Here is a 16,871-nt window from a genome sequence, read left to right on the forward strand (position 1 = left end):
GAAGAGGGAGCTGGCGGCGGCAGGAGATGGCGGAGATCGAAGGGGATGCGAGGGAGCAGGAGAGAGACACGAGCAGTCTCTCTCTCTCTAACAAGCACACGAACGCCCGCACGCAGTCCCTCTGTTCCTTCCACTTTTTTTCTCGCTCACACACCCGCTCACACACACACACACACACACACCGGCCCCCTACTTCACTCTACGCTGAGAATTCAAGCGCGAACGGAGTCAGAGCAGCCCACGACACTCGAGGGGGGGGGGGAAATGCACCAGCACTCACCGGGTAACGAGAGTGGGCGTCGAAGGGAAATGAGAGCGAGAACACAACGACAGTGACAACAGTGGTGAGCAGCTGCAGTACTGCGGCACACACTCAGTAGACACCGAGTGGAGTGCAAAGGACTTCTAGGAAAGGACGTGGATGGTGGGGATCGCGGGGTTGCAGGAAGGGGCGAGGGTGTGTGGGACAACAACTGAGAGTCGAAGAGGAAAGAGGGGTGGGGTGGGAGGAGTAAGAGAGAGAGAGGGAGGGAGGGAGGAAGGCCACCGTGTTCTCTTTTTGGTTCTGCTGTCTTGCCTATTGCAATTAGGTGCGGTGGATGACTCCTCGGGTGGCGTTGCGTTTTTTTTTCCGTTCTCTTGGAGGGGAAGTAAACAGAAAAACTAAAAAGTAAGATCAACTCAGCGGAGGGTTTGCTGGCGTGTGCGCGGATGTCAATGTGAGGGGTGTGTGACACCGCAGTGCATGGGGGGTGGGGAGTAGGGTAGAGAAAGGAGGCGGGAAGCAGCGCAAGAGACGGAGGAAGACGAGAGAGTAGGAGTGGTGTATGCCGTTGAGAAATTTCCATTGCTGTGGTGCTGTCCGAGCATCGTCACGCAAGGTCCAGCAGCATGCTGTTGTCTGCGCTGTACCTTTTCTCCTTCACCATCCACATGTGTGTGCGTGTGAGTCTGTGGTGTTGCGAGAGCGCGGCGGCGCCCTTTGCCGGTCTCGCTATGAAGCGCACGTCTTGAGGGTGAAGAGGTGAGGGTGCCTCTATGCATTGAGCCGCTGGCGATGCGCTCATGGCTGAACTGTCACCTCTCTCGCTCTCGTATCATAATCGTTGACGTTCACAGAGCCACACAGCTGCCTGCGCTCAAATAGAAAAGGGGCAATAGCTGAAGCACAGAGGAGCATCAGAAAACACGATGTCAGAGAAGGGAACCATAGAAGACCGATCCAGCACCTACGAAGGCTGCCATCCTGAAGAGGGGGAGGGGGAGGGGTGTAGGAGCTGGAGAAGGAGTCGCACAGTGGACACCGACACGGCCATAGAAGCACGCAGCTACAGTTATCCACACTGGCTAGACGACGCGCCTCATGTAGGAGATGCGCATACACGCGCGTGCACACCTCCCTCCCTCCCTCCCACTCCCACTCTTCCTCTACATCGGCCCACACCTTCCCGTGCCAACACTCAAGGCGCAGCACCACCACCACCATTGCCAACATCACCGCTACTGCCGTGAACCGACCAACTGCTGCACACGAACAGACTCACCAACGTTGTGACGGAGGGCCCTAACGCCCTGGCGTGCTGACATCAATCAGTACTGCATACCTGACGTCTACAGGCGTCCCCCTCTTCCGCTTCTGCACTTTTCCCGCTTAGCTGGACGCGGCTCACCGGCCGGCCGATGCTAATTTGTTTCTACGCGGAATGTACATGTCAGGGTCCTTGAACACTGTGGGGTTCATAATGTCCACGCCGCCCTCAGCGTCCACCTTCTTGCGCACCGCTGCCACTGCCTCCAGAAGCGGCGGGTGCCCCATCTTCTCGTCGTAGTCACGCAGCCACTTGCGGAACTCAGCCTCGTGGCGGATGGACGTCATCGTTTCTCGCATTACCCACGTCGCCTGCTTGTGACGTACGACGCACTCCCGCATGTCCAGCAAGCGGCTACGGCAGTCGTACAGGACATCCAACTCTTGACTCTCCCGCATGCACGTCATGAGTCGATTCCAGAAGCGGTGGCAGTTACTTTCGTTTCTGTAGTTGCCGCTCATGCCCGTTATGCCCGGTGTCATCATCTCATCCCCGCCATTCTCGCGAGCGCCATAGAGAGACATGCTTGGCAACGGGCTTTTTTTTTCTTTTCAGTGCGTGTGTATGTTTGTGCGTGCGTGTGTGTGTGTGCTGGCACGCCTGATGGTGTGTTTGAGTCCTTTTTGCTGAGTCCAACACCTCCAGTCGAGAGAGCGAGGAGGAGAGAGGCACACACAAAAGGCAGTGCGGGGGAGAGGGAGAGGGGGGAGAGGGGAACGAAGGAGGAGTGGAGGAGATGCTCGCTGGCGCCCACTGTATCCGGCGAGCCCGATAGCGTTCTGCAAGGACATATCGGTGCTGCGCAGGACGAGCGCACATCAACGCTCTACTTCCCATCCCTCCACACATCTTCTTATCCATGCAGCTTGTGCGCCCTCATGAGGAGAGGCACCTCAAGCGCGCGGTACCTCATGCACCAGCACCTCCCCACTCGGTGGGTGGAACGAAGCTCCAGCCTCCCCCACTCCCCTACCCCTGGCCTTGCCACTACCGAGCCACTGCTGGTCGTGACAGCGTCAAGCACCTACAACGTAGGGGAGGTCAGAGCGATGCATCGCTACGGGTGTCGGCGGTGAGGTCCTGGGTGGCGTTGCGTCGGAGCGACCCGCGACAGCAAACGCGTCTGTGTCATCCATGTGATGGACACTGCGTGAGCCTGACTCGAGCGCATCCCACCCGGCCCTCGCTGCCTACTGGTCTGGGGAGTCTGCCCCACTCCCCAAGTGATGTACCAGATGGTGGCCGGCACAGTGGGAGCGTCTGTAGGGGTGACCTGCGGAGCGAGGGGTAGAGTTTGACGCAGGAGCCGTGCTCCGATGACTGAGTCTGCGCATTGCCGTAGCGCGTGTGTCTACGGCTGGCTCGCACCGCGCGATGGGCCCTGCGAGACAGGCCGTGGCGAGGGGTGGTGGTCGAGTGGGGGAGCTCGACCTCATGTGTTGCGTGACAGAAGGGCTGGACTCGTTAGGAGAAAACGACAAGTGCTGCTCGTGCAGAAACACACACACCCACACCCACACACCCACTGAGTCCGTAGCCACGGCTGGGTGGTACACACGCGACTTCCATGAGCGTGTATATGTGTCGACCCCGTAGGCGCGACGCCGGCTTCTATCCACTCGGTCAAGTGACTTGGCCCTGTGCGTAGCTGCTCAGGGAAGCCGGAGGGTGTGAGGCAGGGAGGAGGAGGAGGAGTTCGAGGTGCACGTCCGTTACGAGAAGGGGAGCGAGGGTACAGCGGTGGGTGCGTGTGGCTTGACGAAAATGAGCGGGGGTGGGGTAGGGAAGGGCGCGGGTGAAAAGGAGAGGTCATCCGCACGACGCTCCTCTTCTCTTTTTTGTGCGCGTGGCCCGGGAGAGAAAAACACGCCAAGCCCAATCCCTACACCTCAGCCGCCCTTCCCCCACCTCCCACGCACCCCATCACCACCCCTCCGCGCATACACCAGTGCTTCTCATATCATCTTCGTCTCGCACACTCCCCCCTCATCTATCCTCTTAGCGGCGAAAAGGCCCCACCGCCTCCGCCGCCCCCCAACGCGCCCGCACATCACATGCTGAGAAGCGTAAAAATGAGAAACAACGCAAGAGACGAAGATAAAGTGATGTGACGAACACTAACGAGCACCCACACACACCCACACACCCTCTGTACCCATGGCTGTGCGTGCGTGTGTCTGGGTGTAGGGCAACAGCCTCAAAGGCGACACGGTGCGTCGAGTCAGCCGCCCAGTGGCCGGCTCTGATCCGCTTCTTCTTGAAGCGCTGCCCTCCCCCCCCCCCCCCCCGTATCAACGCACCCTCTTTCACACACTCACACACACACACACACAGAGCGTCACACAACGACGCCTGCCAGTAGGAGAACAACTCTTCTCCCTTTACGCTGCAAACCAGGAGCGGTAGCGCCCCTTGAGTTCCTGCAGCTGGGCGTCGTTGAGATCGAGAGGCTTTTCATCCTTGGCAAAGTCGGCGACGGCCTTCTTCTGCTCCTCCGTGAGTTCCTTCGGCAACATGACCGCAAAGTGGATGTAGAAGTCACCCGTCTTGTTGTGGTTGGGGCGGTGCACGCCGCGGCCGCGCAGCACGAGCTTGTCGCCTTGCTGCGTGCCGACGGGAACCCGTGTCTCGACCTCGCCCGTCAGGGTCGGCACGCGCACCGTGCCACCGAGCACCGCGGTGGAGAGGGTGATGGGGGTGATGACGTGGATGTCGCTGCCCTCGCGGTGGAAGACAGGGTCTTCCTCGACAGAGATTTCAATATAGAGGTTTCCAGGAGGACCGTTGCGCACCCCGGCCTCGCCCTTGCCCGTTACTTTCAGCCGCTCCTTGTTGTCCACACCTTTCGGCACCGGCAGCGTCTGTACACTGCGATCCTTTACGATGCCCTTGCCGCTACACTGCGTGCAGGTCGTTCGACCGAGCTCGCCGGTGCCACCGCAGTGGGTACAGTCCTGCTGCATATGAAAGAATCCCGTGGACATCACCTTCTTGCCGCGGCCGCCGCAGTGTGGACATTTCGTGCGCGACCCCGTGTCCTGGCAGCCGCTGCCAGTACACGCTCCGCAGCGGCGCATCGTGTTGTAGCTAATCTCCTTCTGGCACCCGTTCACGGCGTCGAGAAATCGAAGCACAAGTTTGTAGTGGATGTCCGCCCCAGGCTCCGGGCCTTGCGGCTTGCGGGTCTTGTCCTTGCCGCTGTTGCTCATCTTCTGAAAGATCTCCTCGAAGTCGTTGAAGGAGAAGCCACCCTGACCACCGCCGGAGTGGTTGGCGTTGCCCATGTTCGCGAACGGGTTGCCGCCAGCCGCGAACGGGTTGCCACCGGCGCCGAAGGGGTTGAAGCCGCTGCCCGACCCGCCGAAGCCGCTGGCGGCACTGGCATTACCCGTCATGTCATACATACTGCGCTTCTGCGAATCGGAGAGGGTCTCGTAGGCCTGCTTTGCTTCCGCAAAGTCCTCCGCGGCGGTGGGGCTTGGGTTCACGTCGGGATGCAGTGCCTTGGCCCGCTTCTTGTAAGCAGATTTGATCTGCTCCGGTGTCGCGTTGCGCGCCACGCCCAGCACCGAGTAGAGATCCTTTTTCGACCCCCCGCTGGACTGCCAGCGGCGGTGCTGCAACAGCACCATCGATCCACCCATCGCAGAGTGCGCGGCGCCAAGCGAGCCGGCGGTCGCTGTCATCCGCCGCAGAGCCGCGGTGCGCGGCAGCAGATGCACTGCTCCATAGGTACGGTAGAGGCGCGCCGCCGCGGTCGAGTGAAAGGCGGCCAGCTGATAGGATACAGCGTTCATGAGGAGAAGAGGGGAGCTCTATGGAAACCGCGCGTGCTTACCTGAAGCAGTGACACCCAAGCACACGAGTAAGAGATCCGATGCTGTGCGGGGGCGCGTGCAGAAGATGAACGTGGCGGGAGATGAAGGTGAGGCGAGCGAGGGAGGGGCAGACAGCAGACAGCGGTATGCGCGTCTGACTGGCTGCAGCGAGAGGGAGGGTGCGATGCTTTGTGAAGTGCGAGATCGTCCGAAAAGGAAAAAATCTCGCAGAGCTCAGACAGACTTGTCTCCCTGGCAGCGCTGTGCGTGTGTGGGCGTGGCCGTGACTGAATAGGGGAGGGGTGGTGGGCCGGGGTGGGGAAGAGAACGACGTCTTGTGCCTAGTCGCGTCCGTTCTCCGAGACGAAAGGGGGAGTGAAACGGAGGGGGGGGGCACACAGGCAGACGTCCACGCGTCGGGTTCTGGGAGCGTATCACTCCTTAACGCTTCGCTTCGGTGTTTATTTTTCCTTCACCAGGAACACTTCTTGCAGCTGGGCGAATCGGAGGAAGGGGACGGAGCCGAAAGAGAGCGAGGCAACGTAAGTGCCAAAAAAAAAAAGGGGAGGGAGGAGGCATATAGACGAGGCGAAGACCGCAGTGCAGCGAGAGGGAGCGGAAGGCGAAAATTGAGCAACACTTCCCCGTCGAGTGGGTCCAGTGCAAAGACGTGCTGCGACTCCTCACGTCTCTAATGCGCGCGCATCGTCGCAGAGGCGCACTGCGCAGCTCTCAATGGTGCGATCGCTTCCGCCTCATCCCATCATTCCGCTCCTCCCTTACGCACCAGCAGAGAGACGGATACGCCCGCGCGCCTGTTCTCCAAACCACCGGCATATGCGCATGGTGAGCATGCGCGGCCACGTGACCGCAGGAGGGAAAGAGGAGCGAGAGGGAGGGAGGGGGGCGGGAGAAAAGAGGGGCATCCGAGCAAAATGAAGACTGCAGAAGCGGGCAATGAACGGCCAGCGCCCCACTGCCCTCACGCCGCTCTGCTGCCGAGGTGGCTGCGGATGTTTTTCTCTTCTCCCCGTTCGTCTGATTTGATTCGCTGGTTTGCTGGAGTCACAGGAGCCCGCGGAGAGTGATGAGGGCCGACGGGCAATGAACGAAGAGGTCGAGGATGGCGGCGTAGGGTGCTGAGCTAAGAGAACGGGAGGGAGGCGGGGGATAGAGGTAGAGTGTGGCGCTCTCCCCTCGCCGCGATGCACCCACTGTATCCCTCTTCTTGGTGTTCTGCTCTCCTTCCACCATTGCTCCTGCACGTTCATCGTAACCGTCGTCGCCATCCTCGCCCCACAATTCTGACGTACGCCAACGCGCCCATGCCCGTGATGAGCCAGGAGGGAGAGAGAAAGGACAGTGCAAACGAGAAAGTAGCAAACGAGAAGGAGAGAGCCCACACAAACAAATGAAGAGAGTTGCCATGAGGGGGGGGGGGAGAGGGGAGGGGGGCGCTACTCGGCGCAGTGCATGAGACATTCGCACGTACACCGACATGTCGGGGGGTTCCATCGAACTGCGCAACATTACGCAGAGAAACAGTCGTGTGTACGCGTATGCCGGCGACGCCGCCGGAGCCGCGGTCCCCTCTCCTCCTCATGCCAAAAGGCTGCCGCTGCAGTAGCCCACACGCACTCGTGTGTCTCCACGTTTCCACCCTGCTACTCGAGCTTACGCCATCACGTTGCGCATCGTGATCTTGCCCTTGGGGACGATCATCTTGCAGTGGATGCCGCGCTGCTCGAGCTTGCCGGCATCGCGCAGAGCCTCGTACTCGGTGCGCAGGATGTTGGTGAAGCCCCAGTACTTGGATGTCACGATGATCTGGCGGCCAGGGAACTTCATCTTGGCGCGGCGCAGGGCCTCATAGGCCTGCGGCACGTACGCCTCCTTGGTGCGCATGGACAGCAGGATCTGACCGATGCGGACGCGGGCGCACACGCCGTTGGGCTTACCGAAGGCACCGCGCATGCCGGTCTGCAGACGATCGGCACCGGCGCAGGAGAGCATCTTGTTGATGCGCAGCACGTGGAAGGGGTGGGCGCGGATGCGCATGTGGAACACATCCTTGTTGGCCCGCTTCACCATGTACTTGTTGGCCTGAATGCGGGCCGCCTCCAGCGCCTCGGACGCGATCTGCTCCAGCTCGCGGGACACGACGTGGATGCACACCGGGAACTCATCGACGGTGGCGCGACGGCGGCCAATGTCGAAGTTGCGGATCTTCGGATCCGGCACACCGCGGCAGAAGCGCGACTTCGGGTACGGCTTGTTCTTGCAGAACCGGTAGCAGCGGGATGGACGGCGGGCCATGCTTTCACCAGGATGTGTGGGGAGGGGGTGTCCTCGACGAAGGGCGGAGCGCAGAGGCGGGTGCGAAGGAGAATCTCTCTACGAATGCGTGCGTGGATGCAGGGGTGGGTGTGAGAGAGTGACGGGAAAGACGTGTGGCAGAGGCACGGGGGAGGGGAGGGGCGGAGGGATGGGAGAGCGGTACAGTCCTTCAATCAGGTCTGCGCATCAGCAGTGAGGGAGGGAGGTGTGTCTTTGAGGTGTAGGGGCTCTGAAAGCGGCGCGGTGTATTTGCTGAAGCGCGGGGATGGAGCGCTCCAAACACACCAAGAGAGAGAGAGTGTGTGTGACCGCCCAACTTAAACTTGCACTGGCCAGTTCAGCGTGCCCTCGCGCTTTGCCTTTGCCTTTTCCTCGTAATGGCCGTTGTGGCTCCCCCCCCTTCCAACCTCCTCGAGTGCCGTGGGGATGATGCGGCATCGTATTGCTGAGGGTTTCGTTCGCTTGACTGCTGGGGAAATGACGTAAAATGAAGGGAAAAGAAACGAGCAAAAGTTAAATCAAGGGAGTACCCGGGAGCACGAGCGCACCCACACGCGCGCTGAGCGACGCGCCCCACACCTCATTACCGCGGCTCCTGCGGCTGCAGGATGAACACCTAAAGGAACGAGGAAGGCGAGCGCATCCGTGCGTGCGGCGGCGCTGAGGAGAGACGCACGCACGCAGACAGTAGCCTTTGTGCTCCCTTCTCAATCCTCTCCCTGTCGCTCCTTTATTGCTACCGCGATGACTGCCGTCAGTGGAGATGGTAACACGCGCAACATCCTCGTCGACCTGCCGTGAGGCGGTGATGTTTGAGTGGTCGCTCAGCGTTGACAGTGTGTGACGACGTGCTTCCTGCTTCCATCCTACATGGTCAGCTCCATGATGGTGTTGACGATGTCGCCGTTGTTGTTCTTCAGCGCCTTGATCGCCTTCTTGCGCGACACATTCGCCTGGCTCATCACCACGTTGATCTCCTTCTCGTCCAGGTCGCCGGCGCCCACGTCGTCGTCGTCGTCGTCGTCCTCTTCTGCGGCGGATACAGATGTTGTGGCGTCCGAGGACGCCGCCGCGGCGCCAGAGACGGCAGCCCGGGCGGCGGCCTCCTGCGCCAGCGCGCTTGTGTCCTCCAACTGCGCTTCTCCGAAGATCACGAAGGTGTTGGTGCCGGGGAAGCGGTACACCTCCGGCTGCACCATGGCGAAGGACAGGGAGCCGACCTTGCGGATGTTCACCTTCATTATGTTGAGCTCCGGCTTGAGGCCCATCTTGACCATGGCCTTGGCGTAGCGCTTCGACTGCTTCGCGTTCTGGGGCACCTCAGCTGCCTCTAGCGTCGGCACCTCGTCGTCAGCCATCGCCGCGACGTTCTGGACTTCCTCAGCGGTCATGATGATATGGCGTGTAAAAGAGAGGGGATGCTGCGTGAAGGGTAGAGCTGGTGAGTGATGATTTCGCTTCCGTGCGCTTGGGCGAGTGAGAGGGAGCGTTAGAGATGCGGGTGTGTTCTAACAGGCGTTTTCTCCTCTTGTGAGGGAGGCGGGCAACAGACGCGAATCCCGCCGTGGGCGTTGGGGGGGGGGGGGGAGAGGGAGTCGTGGGCACAAGGAAAGAGATCGAGGAGGAGAGCGTCGGTGGAGTGAAGCGTGGCAATGGCGAGCTCACCGTAGCGGACACGACCACACAAGTACCGGCGAGCGTGTGTACATCCTTACTGAAACTGCCATGTGTGCTTATCCTGGGCCCAATCGCCGGAAGCCGCCGCCGCGATTGCTGGCGCAGCAGTCCTCGACATACTCCCGTTACCTTCCCTCTTGCCTCCCCCCCCTCCCCATCTCTTCTCTCGCGCTGGGGGTAAGCAAGCGCGAGAGAAGAGATGGGGAGGGGGGGGGGGAGGCAAGAGGGAAGGTAACGGGAGGGGCAGGCTGAGGCACACGTCCGAAGATGAATAGGAGGAGAGGGGTGGTGGTGGTAGTGTAGCAAGGAGGAAAGCGGCAGCGCTATCTACTCGGACTGTGGTCACTGTGCGACACAGGAGCCACCCGCAGACGCACACACCGGAAACCGAAAAAAGCAACTCGGAGAAGCAACCACGCGTAGCACACGCACACACACACACACACACACACACACACACACAACACGCACACACAAAGGAGGCACATACGCAGAGATGCGTGCCCAGTCACGCTCTAATCGACTTGTTCCACTGTAACATCCTTGGTGTTTCTACCTTGAGAGATCGCCATCCTGTTCACGCCGGTGCCGCCCGCATGCTGGCTAGGTCGTGCATGAGTGTGGCCGCGATCGCCGGTGGCCGTCAACGTCGGCGGCGCGCGAGACGCAGTGCTGCGGTAGCCGCTCTCTCTGCCACTGCTCGTCGCGGCACCGCGCGCCCCACCACCACCACCACCATCAGGGGGAGCTGTGCCGCTGCTTCCGAAAAGGTTGGCGCTCGTTGATCGTGCCGTAGCGGGAACAGAGGCGTCTGCCGTGTTCTCCGCGGTGAACGCGGCGGCGCCGATACACATCACTGCACACCCGCCGCAACAGACAAGGAAGGACATGGCCCCAAGAATGACAAGGATAGGGAGGAAAGCGAGGAACGCCGACGGATCGGGACCGCTGGTGCGCTTATTGTACTCGTATTCCTCCTTTGCCGCCCACAGGCACGCCATGTACAGTCCACACGCCGACGGGAAAGCGCGAATGATGACGTTGGCGACACGCTCCCTGCCGCTAACGCAGCGACGGCTCTCACCTTGCTGCTGCTGATGCGACGACGACGAGGCCGCCATGTTGGCACTCGTGCCTTCGGTGACTGGCGTCTCCTCTGGGCACGATGGCGTCGTGATCACCGTCGAGCCCATAAAGTAGACCTCTGCCACACTGATGAGCACATGCGCGCCAAAGTACACCAGCAGGGGCGAGAGAATCACCCAGAAGCTCAGCACAGGAGGCACAGGATCGATGCCGCTGGTACCTTCGCGTTGTGTCGGCGTACCCCAGCGTCCAAGGCGCGCCTCCTGCTGCATCGCGCGTTGGAACGCCAAGGCGAGGAAGGTGTACACGCACACCGCCTCGAAGAGCACTTCCGCCACTTCGCGCCAGTATCGCGCCGTCTTCCACGGCCGAGAGAAGTCGTTTCCGAGACCGCCTTCAGCGCCACTGCTTCGAGTCGTCTCTGAGTCAGCGACGCTACCAGCCCTATCGTAGCCACCGCCAGGCGGCAGGAACGGGTCCTCGACCCGGGCGTTTGTGCAGTGATTACCGCTGCCACCGGCTGCTTCTTCCTCACTGAACGGAGGCGAGTGCGTGCGAGTGTATACTGTTGGCACCAGGATCGCGAGGTCACTCGCCGTCCCCAGGACGTACCAGATCACCCACGGAATGAAGGCGATGAGAGGGGTGATGCGGTGATCGAGCGCGGCCGCCGTTGTCGCCGCGATGACGATGCAGAGAAGAAGACGTACACTGGGGAGCAACAGGATGTACATGCCACGACGCACACTCGCCACCATCACTGTGAGGCTGGCCAGAAGCAGCACCGGTAGGAAGCACCAGACAGGGATGAGCACGACACCCCACGAGGGCCACTCCTCCGGGGCGTCGATCTTGTAGCAACTGATGAGCAGCGAGATAAAGAGCGCCGCCGTCATGAAGCCAAGGAGGAGACATCCTGCGGCGACGTTGCCAACGGCGAGCAGCAGGCTGCCCAGCATTCCACCGCCATAGTCACCGAGTTGCTTCAGGCCTTCGCGGCCGACGGTGTCGTACAGCTGACGCTGCCGCAAATCGCTGAGGACGCGGTGGGCCTCCTCAATCCGCTGGAACTGCGCGACAGTTGCGCCTGCATTGCGGTCGGGGTGGTAGCGCAGGGCGAGACGGCGGTACTGCTGCGAAATCTCGGCTGTGGTGCATTGCGCATGAAGCCCCAGCACCTCGTAGAGTTCACCACTGCAGTGACGAGGAAACATCGTACATCGAAGCAAAGGCGAGAAACAACCACGCATGCCACTCTCTCTCTCTCTCCACACACACACACAATATGATAACCACAGCGGCCCAGTAGCAGAGGGAGGGAGGGAGGGAGGGAGGGAGGGAGGAGGACCCCTTCAAACCGGGCAAGAGACAGGCGCTGAGAAAGCGTAGGAAGTGAGAGGCGCGCGCTTGTCGGTATGACTTACGATGGCGTGATCAGGGGAGTGAGGGGAGAGGCAAGGAGAGAGAAGAGGTGCGGTAGAGGGAGGGGTGAGAGGCGGGTGGGCCGTTGAGCCCTTCTCTGCCTCGTTTCCTGCCCATTAAGCAAGCAGCAGCAGCGACGAAAAACACCGATACGCGAGGAAATGTTGGGCATCCCCAGAACCAGCTGTACCGCTACGCGCGTGTGTGTGTGTGTGCATCTAATGAGAGGGAGAGCCAAGAGGGAAGGAGCGGATGCGCCTGCCTGCCCAATCACAGCGATACCGCCAGACAAACCTCTACAAGCTGGTGGCACCACGCCAGCACTGATCCGCGCTGTTTCTGCCGCTTCCGTTCTCGGGGAGGGGAGGGGGGGGGGGACTCCTCCAACTTACCGCCCTCCTTTCATTCGCGTGTGTAGTGAGCGGCAACCACGGCAGTCAGCAAGGCAGAAATGGATGGCTCGGCTCGTTGCCGCAACGGACACACACACACACACACACACACACACACACTGAGGCCTCTTTGCTAGAGTTGTATCTTTTCTATAACCGACATGCAAGTAAGCCCTGAGAAGCTCAGGAAGGAGGGAGGGGCCATCTTCAGATTTGGGTGTGCCGCCTGTCCTTCACGCACAATACACAACTGCACAAGCAAGGGTATACATGACCGGCACAAGGCTTCCGTCGACGGCTCCCTGCGCCCACCCTCTCCCTCTCACTCCCATCCACCGCATTGCCGCCACTAGGTCAGCAGGCTGCCCGTCCGCGGGTGCGCAGCTTCATGTGCACCGGCTCCCTGCCGTGCTCGGTGTACGCCGGTGTGGACACAACCGTGGGAGGCTTCCACAATCCCTGAACTCGCGCTGGCGCCAGAGCGAGGCTCTCATTGCGGCTGGCACTATGTACTGACGGGTCCCACCCCCGTTGGGGGGCCGCGTCGCCACGAAGGGAGTTGGCGATCGCACGTCGCTTCTGATCGTACAGCACCGCCGCCATCTCCTCCGGCTGGGCCCACGGCGCGCGCATTGCAGCCGTGACGCTAGTGGGCCGATGCTTCGTTTGCGGCTGCCAGTTTCTGGCGTGGTACGTATTCTCGTGTTCTTCCACTTCAGAAAAGCGGCGTTGGCGCTGCTTGATGACCTTGCGCAGTTGGCTTGTCACGGTTCCACGCGGCGCGATGTGCGGCGGCAGCGCTGTCGACAGGCGGAATTTGGTGGGGATGGTGGTCATCGGCGCTTCGGTGGATGGCCGGTGGTACTGCAATGCTGGCGAGTCTTGCTCAGCGCTGGGTGTTGTTGCGGCGTCTGCATGAGGTCTCTCATGAGCGCTGCTTGTGTGCGCGCTTGCCGACTCACCGTTGAGGTCCGTCGGCCTCACTGATGAGGTGGCCTCCGCCTCCACCCCTAGCTCTGCTGCTGGCCGCTGCGGCACCGGGGAGGGAGACAGCAGGTCTGAGAGAGAGGGATGCTCCCCACACGTCACCCCGCTCTCCACCTGTAGAGATGGGCTCGGCTGGCGTACCGGGTGCTGCGGCGCGGAGACAGAGTGGCTGCTCTCGCTGTTCAGCCCCGACGAACTTAGCTGCACCGAGCACTTGCGCATCCACTCCCTAGCCCGTGTCTCGGCGGCCGCTGCGGCCTCGTACTGTGCCATCTCCAGCCGCTCCTTGTGAAGATGACGCGGTGAGATGACGCGTCTCTTGATGTCTTCATAGGTGGTTCTGAGCCACCGACGCGCCGATGCCGGGGACGCCCACCGCGAGGCCACCTGGGGTGGGGTCTCGCGACACTTGCGCAGACCAGCTGCTAACATGGCGGTAGGGGCGCGCGCGGAGGAGGCGAAGGGCGGCACCGGCGGGGCGAGGGCTGGGATGCCGTAGTACCGCCGCCGACTACTTGTGCCGAGATCTGGAGAAGTGCCGCGGCCATGGCTCTGCGTGTAGACCTCATCTATCCACAGCTCGTCTTCTGCGCGACCGCTGCTGGGGTTGTGATCACCTCGGGTGCCCCTCTGCCACAAATGGTGCTGTAGGTGGAGGTTGGGACGGTGGTGCTGGTGCAGCGGCAGGTTCTGCAGCTCCACCTCGGCGCCGCCTAGCTCAGCTTTCCCACAGTTCAGCCGTGGCGATCGCGGGGTTGGCATGCGCTGCCGCCGTGTTGTTGACTGCGAGGACGTCGCTGCTACTGGTGCCTTACTCGTGCCCTCCGACAGCTGGGCCTTCAGCACTTTGTAGGTCTGCTGTAGCACTTCAGTGTCAAGGCGGTATGGAGAGGATGCAGGGGTGCGAGTGATCAGCACGCCTGGGGATTGGGGTGTCGAGGAGGTTGCGACAGGCGCCTTCACCCGCAACTCGGAGTGAGGGGAGAGGCTGCGCAATATGCGGGCGCTGCGACTCATGACGAGGCCATCCGGCACCTTATCAATCGCTGTCGCGGAGACGTCCACTTTGGTGAGGTCAGACCGCCGGCTGCTTTCGGGTGAGAGTTGACGGGAGAGCACCCGGATACCCGAGGGGCGGTGCCCCGGCTGGGCCTTGCGCAACTCACCGCGTGGCGTGAGAGGCGGCGTCGCTAAGGAGAACACCTGTGACGGGGTGACGGACCTGGAGGGGTTTGATGCGAAGGAGGCGTCTGGAGCTGCGCCATCGCGGCTGTTCCCGAGTTGTCCACTGGAGACTTCGCCGGGCAGGTTTGCATACCCATACGTGTCGTCGTGCTTGCTGCGCGGCGTCTGCAACACGTAGCACTGCGGAGGATTCTTGCCTGGCCAGCGAGTTTGGCTGACTGCAAGAGCGACAGTAGGTGTACCAGTCGGAGTGGCACTGGCCTGTTCGGCAGCAGCGTGCTGCTGCTCCTGCAACAGTGGTGACTGAACGTAGGAATGGGCAGCGTTGGGATAATTGTCGGTGCCTGCCTGGCTATATTCGGTCGGTGAGACATGAGAGACACTGCTGCTCCCCTCCGGTGATTGCTGTGGTGGCACCGCGGCAGCGTCGGCAAAAGCTGTCGAGGAGGACGAAGCGGACGGCACTGGACCTGGGGTTGGCGCCGGCATCTCTGACGGTAGAGCGGTGCCGGTGCCCTGTGTGTGCGCTGACTCGTCTTTAGCGGAGGCACGAATAATCTGCTGAAACATCAGCACCTCAGCATCGCTGTACTGATTGTGGCGCACATCGACAAGATACAGCTCTGGCAGGAGCTGCGAGGTTTGGCGAGGGAACAGGCAGCCCTGCGTGACAGCCCTCATCACCTCCATTGACTTCTGTGCCTTGACGTCGATACCCTGCTGCTGGAGCAGGACGTCGTGCATGGCGTCTTCTGCCAACAGGTTCTCCAGGACCGCCTTGATGCCTTGGAGGGACATGCTGTTGTGCGTGAGCAGGACGTGCTGCAACGATGCCCACATCATATCCGCCTTGACCCCTGGCGAAAAGTACGACATGAACCCGTCTTCGCCGCCGCCAGCCACGCTCGCACGGGCGGAGACGATTGCGTAGGGGCGCGTGCGACGGACGGCGCGCATTATCAGCGACGACGCGAGCCACGGCCCTGTCGTGTCGTCGAGCCCACACGAGCGCGCGTCCAGGTGCAGGATAGCGAGCCGCGGTGGCACACCCTCGGCGGTCCCTACCCCAGGTGCGGCTCTCGCGTAGGAGGGCGTCGACATCGTTGCTGGTGAGGGGTCCGCCTGCGCCATCTTTGCAGCGCTCTCGAGCGCGATGATGAGATGTGTGAGGAAGAGCTCGCAGTACTCGGCGAAGTCAGCGCGTGTCTCGCTCCTGCTCAGTCGCTCCCCAAGGTACAGCGTCGGGTCAAATTCGATGCCGATAGGGCAGACCGCCCTGCTGCTGCCTCTTTGTGCGTCGGCCGGCGCTGGGCAAACATTTCTGTGCTCCTCGACGTAGGCAAAGATGGCGTTCAGCACTGGCACGTACGTGCTCGACCTGGTGAAGGCATCGGGGGCCGCACAGTCCTCCACCAGCAACACGGGCTGCTCCTCCGCTGATAGTGACGGCGATGGTGGCGGTGACCACATCGCTTCCCGGGTGACGCTGGCTGAGCCGCTGCCGCCTAAAAGCTCGTGCGCTTTGTTGGTCGCCATGACGCGTATCGCTGGGCACCGCTCCACCACACTGCCTACCGACAGCAACGACGGCTGATTCGGCGCGCTCGCGCCGCCGTCGCCATTGCCGAGGTCTGAGCTGGCGCGCACCTCGTGTTGGGTCGATACGACGATGCTCGGCACCGGCGCGTTGTCCTGAAGCAGCACAGAGACATTGTTCCCCATTATCTGTGTGTCGTTGATGAGGGGGGGGGGAGGAGGAGCAGATTGCCAGCTGGAGGACTATGAAGTTACGTGGTGTGCGTGTGTCTTCACCAGCAGAGGAGAAGGAGGGGAGAGGGAGCGCGAGCGCGCAGCCCAAACAGTCGAGGCGGGGTACTAGAGAGAGAGAGACCACCGCTGATGAGTCGCGAGTGTCAATGCGCTTGCAGGAATGTCTGTGTGTTTCTGTGGGGCGGAGAGGCGAGAGGGTTGGGAGGGGCGGGGATGGGGAGAGGCCACCACGCTGAAGTCGAGAGAGAGAGAGAGTGGGCGGAACAGCGGAGGAGGAAAAGGCGTCGCCATCACTCATGCTTTGCGAGGCGCCCAGGCCGAAGAAACGGGACACGGCAGGAGCCAGCGTCGATGGTACTCCACGCAGTGGGGGGGGGGGAGCGCGGGGCCACGCACGACAGCGGAAGGGATGGGGGATGCCTGTCCACGTGTCTGTGCATGCTGATGTGCTACTTATGCTGTTCAGCGGGTAGGAGAAAGTGCTGAAGGGTTCCTTTGGGGGAGAGAGGTGGAGAGGCAGACTCTACGCAGGGTGCATGCGCAGCTGTCGAGACATGCGTTCGCGCGTAGTCCAAGTGGGGGGGGGGGAGGTCTGACACGCCTCCACA

The 16,871-nt window shown here is 61.6% G+C and overlaps 6 protein-coding genes across 6 annotated transcripts; all 6 read right to left on the reverse strand.

Moving 5' to 3' along the window:
- Positions 1–1,666: 1,666 nt before the first annotated feature.
- LBRM_04_0720 (conserved hypothetical protein) lies at positions 1,667–2,113 on the reverse strand (the record flags this gene model as incomplete). The annotated part of the gene is made up of 1 exon (XM_001561705.1): positions 1,667–2,113. One exon carries the CDS (start codon positions 2,111–2,113, stop codon positions 1,667–1,669), a length of 447 nt encoding a protein of 148 aa, XP_001561755.1.
- A 1,857-nt stretch (positions 2,114–3,970) lies between these two features.
- Positions 3,971–5,386, reverse strand: LBRM_04_0730 (putative chaperone protein DNAj; the record flags this gene model as incomplete). Its single annotated transcript, XM_001561706.1, has 1 exon — positions 3,971–5,386. One exon carries the CDS (start codon positions 5,384–5,386, stop codon positions 3,971–3,973), a length of 1,416 nt encoding a protein of 471 aa, XP_001561756.1.
- A 1,695-nt stretch (positions 5,387–7,081) lies between these two features.
- LBRM_04_0740 (putative 60S ribosomal protein L10) lies at positions 7,082–7,723 on the reverse strand (the record flags this gene model as incomplete). The annotated part of the gene is made up of 1 exon (XM_001561707.1): positions 7,082–7,723. One exon carries the CDS (start codon positions 7,721–7,723, stop codon positions 7,082–7,084), a length of 642 nt encoding a protein of 213 aa, XP_001561757.1.
- Positions 7,724–8,610: 887 nt separating this feature from the next.
- On the reverse strand, positions 8,611–9,135 carry LBRM_04_0750 (nascent polypeptide associated complex subunit-like protein, copy 1; the record flags this gene model as incomplete). Its single annotated transcript, XM_001561708.1, has 1 exon — positions 8,611–9,135. The coding sequence occupies one exon, from the start codon at positions 9,133–9,135 to the stop codon at positions 8,611–8,613; it is 525 nt and encodes a 174-aa protein (XP_001561758.1).
- An 801-nt stretch (positions 9,136–9,936) lies between these two features.
- LBRM_04_0760 (putative heat shock protein) lies at positions 9,937–11,721 on the reverse strand (the record flags this gene model as incomplete). Its single annotated transcript, XM_001561709.1, has 1 exon — positions 9,937–11,721. The coding sequence occupies one exon, from the start codon at positions 11,719–11,721 to the stop codon at positions 9,937–9,939; it is 1,785 nt and encodes a 594-aa protein (XP_001561759.1).
- A 954-nt stretch (positions 11,722–12,675) lies between these two features.
- Positions 12,676–16,215, reverse strand: LBRM_04_0770 (conserved hypothetical protein; the record flags this gene model as incomplete). The annotated part of the gene is made up of 1 exon (XM_001561710.2): positions 12,676–16,215. The coding sequence occupies one exon, from the start codon at positions 16,213–16,215 to the stop codon at positions 12,676–12,678; it is 3,540 nt and encodes a 1,179-aa protein (XP_001561760.2).
- Between the last annotated feature and the right edge of the window lie 656 nt (positions 16,216–16,871).

Source organism: Leishmania braziliensis, chromosome 4 (genome assembly GCF_000002845.2).
Source record: "Leishmania braziliensis MHOM/BR/75/M2904 complete genome, chromosome 4".
In the NCBI taxonomy this organism is placed as follows: domain Eukaryota; phylum Euglenozoa; class Kinetoplastea; order Trypanosomatida; family Trypanosomatidae; genus Leishmania; species Leishmania braziliensis.